Here is an 11,421-nt window from a genome sequence, read left to right on the forward strand (position 1 = left end):
TCAGAGTAAGTTTCCAGACCCATGGCCAACAAGTGCAGCTTAGTTTTGGGTAGTGGATGCTGAGGGCTCGTCCCTCGTCTCTCCTGGAGACTGGTTTGATGTCCACTTGAGACACAAAGATAGATACTAGATATGTTTCTCAAGTCCCTACAGCCTTCAGCCTTCATCCAAAGTCATCTCTGTCTCTAGGAATCAGCATCGAGAGAACATTAAGGAAAGGTCTCCAGAGTTGCTGCAAAAGGCTACGTCCCAGGCACCCACCTACTGGAAGCAGGACAACCACCCACGTGGAGTCAGTGAGGGGACCAGCATGCGGGACACACCGCCCGAGGCCACAGCCAACACAGCTGGAGAGGGCAGAGGAGCGGAGGCTGGCAAGGCCAGTGCCAAAGGAGCCAGGCAGAGCACCAGCACAGCCAGGACGGCAGCAACAGAGACATAGGCGAGCAAGGACGCCGTGGGGGACACACTGCCCCTGAGAGCTCAAGTCGAGGGGGTGGCCTCTGGCTGGACGGAGGCGCCGTCGCTGAACAGTCAGGACCCGAGGACGACCAAAGGGTCAGGGGACCAGAGCGCGAGGCCAACGGCCAAAAGGATGGTGCCCACGAAGCTGCAGGGCAACGCAGCCGCCACAGCAAGGACACCCCTTCCAGAAAATCAGGCTGGGGTGCAGACCCCTGCGGGAGCGGGGCCAACGGGAAAGGAGTCAGAGGAACCACCAGAGAGACTGTCCCACCCAAGGACAGAACCCAGGCCACCTGTGTCCTCAGCCCCTCTCCAGAGCCCCACCACCCAGAGAGGCCAGAGATTGCGGGCCGCCAACTTCAAGTCTGAGCCGCACTGAGATTTTGAGGAAAATACAGCCTGGAGGTGAGCGGCCTCCAGACGGGGAGTTTTTCCTGCCCCCCACCTCCCCGAGGCCCCACCTTCCCTTCCTTCCCAGGCTCCCATCCTAAGCTCTGCCTCGGCTACGGCCCTTAGAGAAACAGCCGGGGCCCACAGCGCTGGGAAGGGAGCCTTCAGAGCATGGATGTTCACACACGTCATGGCAACCACGCACAGCCCTTGGACCCACAGCATGTTCACAGACTGGTCCACTCCTCTCACACATAGGAAGGTACATTTGCCTTGAGGGCTGAGGACCACTGGTTCCCTGGGAGCCCTCCTGACCACAGTGGGCTGGGACGATCGATGGCGAGGGGGGCGCCAGAAGGCCCTGGGAACAGGATGAAAGGGGTAGCAGAGACCGACGCCTTCCCAGCTTTGAGGCCTGCTTTCTGCCCCTGCCCCACCCCACCCCCGCCCAACCAGCCCCTGCCCCACCCCACCCCCACCCAGCCAGCCCTTGGCCATGGCCTTCCTGGGCCTCTCCCTGCCTGACCCATCCTCCTGCATGTAGACCTGCCCTGACTCAGTGAAGATCAAAGCCTCCAAGTCACCCCGGCTCCAGAATCTCTTTCTGCCCAACGTCACCCTCTTCCTGGACTCCAGACACTTCGACCAGAGCGAGTGGGGTCGCCTGGAGCACTTCGCTCCACCCTTCGGCTTCATGGAGCTCAATTTCTGTGAGTCCTCGGCCCCAGGGGCCGGGGTGTGTGCTAGGCCCCAGCAGAGGACCATGCTTTTTGTGTCTGGTCCGCCTCTTCCCTGGGGGCCACCGGCCCTGGGAGAAATGCCACTGGATCCCTGGCCCTTCCAGGGCTCTGAATGGAGTCGCCTCCTTGCAGTGGTGCAGAAGGTCGTGCCCTGCTTCCCCCCACCCGGCGCCCCAGCAGCAGCTGCTCCTGGCCAGCCTCCCTGCTGGGAGCTCCCGGTGCATCACCTGTGCCGTGGTGGGCAACGGGGGCATCCTGAACAACTCCCAAGTGGGCCCAGAGATAGACGGCCATGACTAATTGTTCCGGTGAGCTCCCCTCCCCGGCCCCCTCCCACCCCCTCTCCTGCAGAGCTGGGCTCTTCTGAGAGATCTGAGAGGGTGTTCCGTGCCTGTATCTGGAAGGCGGGGTTCCTGGGCTCTCCAGAGAGTTTCTGTAAATCAGTGCTGTCTCCCGGTTTCTCCTTCCTTTCCATGCATCCCCCTTCCGCACGCACGTGTTCTGTCTGATTTTGTCTTTCCATCTAGACTGAGTGGAGCTGTCATTAAGGGCTACGAACAGGATGTGGGTACTCGGACGTCCTTCTACGGCTTTACTGCCTTCTCCCTGGCCCAGTCACTCCTTATACTGGGCAATCGGGGTTTCCAGCATGTGCCTCTGGGAAAGGCGAGCAGAGAGGAATCGGCCTGGCCGCGCACACCGCAATGAAGAGTAGCCCCCACTCGCCGCACCTAGAGAAAGCCCGTGTGCAGCAATGAAGACCCAACACACCCAAAAATAAATAAATAGAAATTTTAGAAATATAAAAATAAAAGTCCTGTACACCTGAAACTAACACAGCGTTGTAAATCAACTGTACTTAAATTTTTTTAATGCTAAAAATAAATAATAAATTGCAAAAATATATATAAAGGTGTTTTTTTGGGGGAGAGGTGGTCCCAGAACATTTTTCTTAATGTTCTAATAGAATCTCCATGAAAGGACTCATAACCATTTGGTTAAAGTTCCCCTCCCTCCCATCCCGCCTTCTACTTCAGTGATGACACCTGGGGTGTTCAGCTTGCTCTCTGGTGTGCAATCGTCCTAAACTGGCCGTCCTCTTCGGGCTAATGAGAACTTAGCATTTCCTCAGCAAGCAGGCCAGGAGTCTAGGATCTGAGATGTGATAAGAAAACTGCTTCCACATTTGTGGACAAGGGCTGGACAAATGGCACAGCATGAGCCCCCTATGGAAACCGAGGGAGGAAGTGCCACTGTTGCTGGGGCCCCCAGATGTCAGCAGCAGCTTCACCCCAAAGACAGGGCCTAGGAACAACCCAGCTCCCTGGGGAGCTGTCCTCCAGGTCTGCCACATTCTGAAGGCTTAAAAAAATGACCACATATTTGTTCATGATTTTATGGATCAACAACTGGGGCTGGGCTCAGCTCCCTTCTCCTGTGGTCTGGGGTCACCCATGCAGCTGCAGGCCTCCAGAGGCTGCACTGGAGCTGGATGGTCCAAGATGGCCTCACACTTCTGTCTGGTTCATGCTGGTTCTCAGCTGGGAGCTTCCATCCTCCTCTCTGAGGCCTCTCATTCTCCAGGGGCCTAGCCTGAGCTCCTGGACGTGGCGGCAGACGGTTCCAAGAACACAGGAGCAGAAGCTACAAGGCCACTTGAGGCCGACTGTCAGAAGGCACACACTGTCACTTTGGCCACATTCTAGTGGCTGAAGAAAGTCCAAGGCCAGCCCAGAGTTAAGGGGTGGGGAAACAGCCTTGACCTCTTGTTGGGAGGAGTGTGTACACTCAAGGCAGTTGAGGGTGGGAGGACTTGTTGCAGCATATCCGCCAGCAACACACCTGGTGACACCAGGCTTTCATGTGTAGCACTCCTATCACACCATCGGATGCCTGGTAGCGTGGGCAGATACAGCATTTCACCAAAAAGAGCCCCATCTTTCTCGTGGTCCAGTGTCTGTCCCTGACATGTCACTTTTCAGTCTACACAGGACTAAAACAGCTAACATCTATATAGTGCTTCCTACATTTCCGGAACTGTTGAAGGCACATTTAATGAGAGTAGCAATTCTTATGAAGTTGGTACTGTGATCATTCCCATGTTACAGATGAGGAAACTGAGGCATAGTGACTTAAGGAACTTGTCCCAGCTCACAGTCAGTAAACAGTGGAGCTGAGACTGTGGGCTTTGCAATCCACCCTCTTGAGCATCCCACTCTACTGCCTTTTGAGGGTCTGCCTTGGAGGTATCTAGAGGTATCTTCTGCCTTGGCATTCCTCTCTCCTTCCTTGTCTAATCCGAGGGGGCCAAGTCCAGTGATTTGGAGGGGGATGGTGGCTGGAGCTCATATCCCTGCCCCTCTCTCTCCCCGACTGCAGCAGCCAGGGAGGCCAGCAGACAAGGCTTGGCGTGAACATCTGAGCTCCAGGGTTCACTGGGGAAGGAGGCAGTGAGGACTTGATTTGTTTTGATGAGGTGGGCGACTGTCAACAGGGACCAGCAGCAAAGAGGAGACCTTGCCTGATCTTGTGCTCTGGGGAAAGCACAGGTACGTGAGGTTCCCCACGAGGACTCAGCCAGAGCAGACGGGAGGGTGGGGCAGGTCTGTGCAGTTCTGGGTACCAACTGAAGGCCACTGGCTAGCACTTCCCTCACCATATACCCCTGTGCACACACACACAATTTCAATTATGTCCTCTTTTTTTGATCCCAGCTCTCAGTGCTCTCAGGTATAAAGTCAAGTCCAAATAGGTGGTCATGTGACTTGTCACATGAGCTGAGCCTGTGTCCAACTTCGATCTTGCCACTGGAACTGTCCACTGGGGACAACACCACTGTGTCACTCCCACCAGGTATCTGCCAGAACTCCAATGGGCTTTCATCATGTACAAGAAATCCTTGTAAATTTCTGCATCACTTACAAGAAATCCATGTTTATCCCTGCATCTCCCAATTGGCCCAGGTGGAGCATCCAGGGGGCAGAAGCTTCTCCACCTGAACGTGTGCTCTGGCTGCCGGCCGGCAGGGAGAGGACTGACTGTCCTTCAGCTCCCATGGTGGGAAGGAGACCCTTCCCTCTGTTTACTTGACAACTGCAAAACAATCAGGTGTTTGGATTCTAGATAGCTGAGTATAAGGCAAATTTCCATTACATATGAATTTTATTGTTTTCCACTCAGTATTAGCCGAATCGATTTGTGTGGTTGTTTTCAAGACTTTTTTTTTGGCCATGCCATGCACCTTGGGGGATCTTAATTCCCTGACCAGGGATTGAACCCGGGCCCACGGCAGTGAAAGCACAGAGTTCTAACCACTGGACCGCCAGGGAATTCCCAAGACTTTATTTTCTTAGAGCAGTTTTAGGCTCACAGCAACACTGGGAGGAAGGCACAGTGATTTTCCATAGATCTGCTGCCCCTACACATGCACAGCCTCCACCATTACCAGCATCCCCACAAGAGCAGTACATTTGTTGATGAAACAGATTCGTTTTTACATTAAGAAAATTGGTTTCAGGACTTCCCTGGTGGCACTGCGGTTAAGAATCTGCCTGCCAATGCAGGGGACATGGGTTTGATCCCTGGCCCGGGAAGATCCCACATGCCGCGGAGCAACTAAGCCCGTGCGCCACAGCTACGGAGCCTGCGCTCTAGAGTCCGCGAGCCACAACTACTGAGCCCACGTGCCACAACTACTGAAGCCCGCACGCCTAGAGCCCATACTCCGCAACAAGAGAAGCCACCGCAATGAGAAGCCTGCGCACCGCAACAAAGAGTAGCCCCCGCTCGCCGCAACTAGAGAAAGCCCGCACGCAGAAACGAAGACCCAATGCAGCCAAAAATAAATAAATAATTTTTTAAAAAAAGAAAAAGAAAATTGGTTTCAGATTTGCGGATTCAAAACGTAATGGACACTTTTACCAATGACTGTATTTTCTACAGATGAGCAGATTTCAATTGTGAATTCGCAAAGGACCAGTTCCTGCATTTGGACCTGTGTACATGCCATAGTAATGCTCAACTAAATACAAGTATACTAAGGGGTGGCTAGTGTTAAAAGAGAACCAAAGGGAAGAAGAGGGGCTGCTCCCACCCCTGCTCCTGTGGGAACTGGCACTTTATCTCTTCAACTGAGAAATATAAACACAAAATTGAAGTCCATCTACAACCCAAGTGAGAATTTTCTAGTGCATTGCTTTATGCTGAACATTACACAGTAGGTTAGCAAATTTGAATACCACAAAGTTTACAGACTAGTAAAGCAACTTTGACACAATTTAAATTTCTCCAGGAACTCGGGCTGCACATGAAGACTTTGAAGTGTCCCCCACTACGATCATAAATTATTACTGTAAATTCTCTATGGTATTTTGATAGCTTTTATGATATTTAGAGTATAGATAAATGGGAACATATTTTGTTCTGAGTTGTATATAAATTTGGATAGATAGGAAAGAATAAACACAGATCATAAGACAGAAAGGGAAAGGAAGTATGTACTTGGTGTGTATCCACTAAAACACAGACATACATTCACACCGTAATCATACACCATTTCAAGGATACCTCAGTCCACGGTATTAGCTAGCATTAAGAATTTCCACGGATGGGACTTCCCTGGTGGTCCAGTGGTTAAGAATCCACCTTCCAATGCAGGGGATGCAGGTTCGATCCCTGGTCAGGAAACTAAGATCCCACATGCCACGGGGCAACTAAGCCCATGCACCGCAACTACTGAGCCCGCGTGCCGCAAACTACAGAGCCCACATGCTCTGGAACCCGCGTGCTGCAACTAGAGAGAAACCCTTGCACCGCAATGAAGATCCTGTGTGCCGCGACTAAGACCCAACACAGCCAAAAATAAAATAAAATAAATAAATTATAAATTTTTAAAAAGAGATCTTGTTGCATAAATATATATTAAAAAAAAAAAGAATTTCCATGGAAACAGTGTAGCAGAGGGATTAAGAGTTCAGACTCTCCTGACTTGTAAGCTGCTCATTCATAGGGTATACCTTGGGAAGCCAAAATGACAAAAAAGGTCAGGGTACTGGAGACAAGGATTTGCGCAGGAAGGAGTCAGAAATCTTCACAGAAATCTGAGTCTATTGGTGAATACAAATTTGAGCCAGTATAGTGCAAGAGTACACAAAGCCAAGCAAAGGAAAACCACCAAAGAAAGAACAACTACTAAGAATCGGGGAGCTGAATGAACCAGAGCTCACACAGCTCAAAAAGTCATGGCCAGCGACGCCAGATGGATACTCGGATCTACAAGAAGACAGCAAGAATTCTGGAAATGATAAACACGTGGGTAAATATTTCATTGCTCAGTGTTTTTGAAAGATGATTATTTAAAGCAAAGACAACAGTGATGAACTATAGGGTGTTTAACACATGTAGAAGCAAAATGTACAATAATATTGGTACAAAGGATGGGAAGGGGAAATGGAAGTATACGGTTTCTACATTATATGTGAAATGGCATGCTGTCATTTAAAAGTAGACTATGATAAACTAAAGATGAATATTGTAAACCTTAGAACGACCATTTTCAAAATAGCCCAAAGAAATACAGCCAATAAGGCAATAGAGGAGATAAAATAGAATAGGAAAGAAAAAAAATGAATGAAGAATACATGAAACTAATAGAAAACATACAATGATACAGTGGGCATAAACACGATCATATCAATAATTATATTACAGATAAATGTACTAAATACTCTAAAAGACAGAGATTGACAGGCTGGACAAAAAAGCAAGACCAACCATATATGTGGTCTTATGTTTATAAGAGATGCACATTAAATATAAAAACAAAGATATATTAAAAGAATGAAAAAAGTTAACCATGCAAGCACTAGTAATAAAAAAGCTGGAGTGGCTATACCAAACAAAATAGACCTCAGGACAAGGAATATACTCAGAAACAGTGCGTCAAATAACAGAGTTTCAAACTACGTGAAACAAGAAGTGACAAAACTGGGGACTTCCCTGGTGGCGCAGTGGATAGGACTCTGCGCTCCCAATGCAGAGTGCCTGGGTTCAATCCCTAGTCAGGGAATTAGATCCCACATGCATGCCGCAACTAAGAGTTCACATGCCACAACTAAGGAGCCTGCCCACCACAACTAAGACCCAGCACAACCAAATAAATAAATAAATATTAAAAAAAAAAAAGAACTGACAAAACTGAAAAGAGAAACAGACAAATTCAAACCTGTTTTGGAAATAAGTCAGACCCTTTCTTCTAAGGCTAAACATACACCTTCCATATGACATAGCAATTCCACCTCTAGATATTGACCCAAGAGAAATAAAATTTGCACACAAAAAGGTTGGTACAACAATGTTCATAGCGGATGTACTCATAGTACATATCAGCCAGAAACTGGAAACAACCTCAATGTCCATCAGTAAGAGAATGGATAAACAATGTGTGGTATATTCATACAATGGAACTATAAATACTTACAAGCTAAGGGAACAAACTGCTAATGCACATAATCACAAAGAATACAGACTGTGTGATTCTGACCGTGTGTTTAGAACAATCTAAACTTAATTTATACTGAACGAAAGCAGCATAGTGGTTGTGTCTAGAGGCAATGGCAGATTGATTGGATGGATAATGGAAATGTCTACATTTTGATCGGGTGTGGGTTACATGAGCAGATGCAATTTCAGAATCCATTGAACTGTATACTAAAATATATGTATTTCAGGGCTTCCCTCGTGGCACAGTGGTTAAGAACCTGCTTGCAAATGCAGGGGACACAGGTTTGATCCCTGGGCCGAGAAGATCCCACATGCTGTGGAGCAACTAAGCCCATGTGCTGCACTACTGAGCCTGCAACACACAACTACTGAAGCCCGCTTGCCTAGAGCCCGCGCTCTGCAACAAGAGGAGCCACCGCAATGAGAAGTCCACGCACCGCAACGAAGAGTAGCCCTCGCTCGCCATAACTAGAGAAAGCCCGCATGCAGCAACGAAGACCCAACGCAGCCAAAAATAAATAAATAAATAAAATAAATATATTTTAAAAAAAGATAGCAAATGGATTCAATTTGGATTCCAAACTAATAAAAAACAAAATCACGGTGAACAGTGTTAAGCATCATAAACAGAAAAATAATAAATCACTGTGATTTATTTTGGGAATAGTTAATTCATTATAATAAACACAATATTATGGAAGCACAATTGAGATTAATGACGAAATCACTTTAAGTTTCATAATTTTAACATTTTTGTTTCCTATTGTTACCGAGACCAATTATAATTGTGCAAAATTTTATCAACTGCACTGTCATACAAATAGGCAAATTATCTATTGTCAAAACTAGTTTCTCATTTCTGACAAAATAACATTTATTTTTTCAAGAACCTGACATTTTCAAGAGATTGAAAAAAAAAACCTTCCCATTAAGAGGTCTATAGAGAAGAATGTAAAAAAAAGAAACGTTTTACATCTTGAAAAGCATTAGGCACTAATTGTTTGAATCACAAACGCTAATCCGTATTCTGACTGATCCAGAACATCCCAGATGATATTCAGAATTTTGTCATCAGCTGTATTTTCTTTTTGTAAGCTCAGTTTCTACTCAGCTTCAATTCAGTGCATAAATCTGTCTCCTTATAAATTCTTGAAATACAACTGGAACAATTTTCATCATGGCTTTTTTTCATAAAATAATTAATCATCTAAAAATGGATTTGATTGAAATGACAAAACTAGCTTCTGATGCATAACTAGAACATCTGATAAATTTTGATTAGGAACTTGCTTAAATTCATGTCATTTCAGATACTGAAAAATAATTGATTTTAGTAAAAAAAATTTTTTTTACAGAGATGCTTATAAAAATTCTTTCAGAACGTAGAGTACTTGAAGTTTGATCTCTCGGTTCTGTAAAACTTAATCTTAGGTGAAACATATGTATTTATGCTCAGGATTTTAATTCAATTGATGACATATTTCTAAGATATCTAATGAAGTAAATTTCACATGTAGACAAAAGAAAAAAATTAACTTTTTATTATGGAAAATTTCAAACATATACAAAAGTAGAAAGAATAGTGTTATGAACTCCTACTATGCAGCTCATATTAATAATAATTACTATAAGTCCTAATACAACATAACATAAACTCATAGCCAATCTTGTTTCATCTGTAGTCCCCATCCCCTCCCCACTTATAGCCCACACTTGATTATTTTAAGCAAATCCCATGCATCATATTGTTTCATCTGTAGATATTTCAGTATGTATTACTAAGAGGTAAGAACTCTTTAAAATAATGTTATCACACCTAAAAAATTTAACAGTTCCTTAGATTCACCAAATATCCAGTTTGTATTCAAATTTCCCTGACTCAAACAATAGAATTGTAAGATAACGTATCAACAGAAAAGCAATTGCAGGGGATAAACTTCCAGCATGACAGCCGAAGGAACTCTACAGACCCACTATGCAGTGAAACTGGTGAAAAGTATAAAAAGATGATCACTTGAAGTATCTGGAAACGGTCTTAAGGATATACAGCAAATGAAGAAACATCTATTCAAGGAAATCTACTAAAAGTTGATAAGAGTCTTTGAGCCAAAATTGCGTCCTCTTTCCCTACTCCCAGCCCAGTGGAGACAAAAACTCCACTCTAGATTGTCACAGCCAAGCGCACAGGGCTCCCTCTCCCATCAGTTCCTGCTCAGAGGGCTTGCTTTCTGGGAGGAGCAATACATCAGCATTTCTCATCCTGCCCCAGCTACCTGTTGCTGATGCTAAGTTCTGGGCAAGTGTGACCCAGAGGTGGGACTCCCTTCTGCTCAGCCCCCAGTCATGGAATGGGGGCTCCACCTCGGGCATTGTGTCACTGAGGATACTGGGCCCTTGGTCATCCCTGCCCCGGCTATAAAGTGGAGGTTCCATGCCAGGAGAGGCAAGCAGAGAAGACCTGAGGCTACTGCCTCTCTTCTGCCACATGGTCAACTCCTAAACAGGGGTATCAGGCAGAGAGAAACACATCACTGTCCCCACCCCCAGCTGGAGTCCAGGCTCAGAGATTTTGCCTAGGGATAGAAGCAGGCTATAAAACAGACAGGTCTAATCTCTTCCCAAAGGAACTGACTTCATTTGCAACAGAGAGTGAAGAAGTTCAAGCCTAAGGATCCTCTCAAAAAAGGAGGTTGTGGTGAAAGGCAACTGGGAGGAGATTGGTAGAGTCCATGAAGATACAGGCTAAAGTGTAAGCCAGCTAGTTTGCAGGAGAGAACCAGGGAGGGAAACAGCAGACACCAACCTCAGGAGCTACTCCTTCAAAGGAGCCTGAGCCTGTAGACCAGTTTATGTCCCAGGGCATTTTTGTAAGCGATAGATCAACACCTGTCAATTAATGGATCTTGACAGCTGGGTGTGGTCAGGGAAAGAGGGGAAGAGAGTCTAGCCAGTCAGTGCAGTCCCAGGGTGACTGTGGACAGACCCTGAACTGCACACTCCTGCGGAGCCACAACAGAGCTTTAACACTTCAGGGGAGTGAGGGTGGAGGCCTCACTAAAATAAGCCAGCCAGTCACTGAACAAACAAGCAAGTAACAATAAGCCTGGGGCCAGGAGGTGGGGGTGGGAACCAGCACCGAGTTGCTACAATATATTATCTAAAATGTCCAGTTTCCAACAAAAATATATGAGACAAGCAAAGAAGCAGGCGTAAAAAATTAATAAACAGAAACTTCAATTAAATAGAGCCGGGAGATGGAAGAGGGTAGCTCTCATGCCCTGCGAGGGCTGCAGAACCCAACAGGAAGAAGAAAGACTCCTCTTCC

At 46.6% G+C, this 11,421-nt stretch overlaps 1 protein-coding gene across 1 annotated transcript; it reads left to right on the top strand.

Moving 5' to 3' along the window:
* Positions 1-310: 310 nt before the first annotated feature.
* ST6GALNAC1 (ST6 N-acetylgalactosaminide alpha-2,6-sialyltransferase 1) lies at positions 311-2,303 on the top strand (the record flags this gene model as incomplete). The annotated part of the gene is given in 9 exon segments (XM_079905241.1): positions 311-379; positions 797-841; positions 845-854; positions 857-888; positions 1,400-1,565; positions 1,728-1,759; positions 1,761-1,892; positions 1,896-1,903; positions 2,123-2,303. Coding segments are annotated over 9 exon segments (675 nt in total).
* Positions 2,304-11,421: the final 9,118 nt, after the last annotated feature.

This window comes from Stenella coeruleoalba (genome assembly GCF_951394435.1).
Source record: "Stenella coeruleoalba genome assembly, chromosome: 19".
Lineage (NCBI taxonomy): Eukaryota > Metazoa > Chordata > Mammalia > Artiodactyla > Delphinidae > Stenella > Stenella coeruleoalba.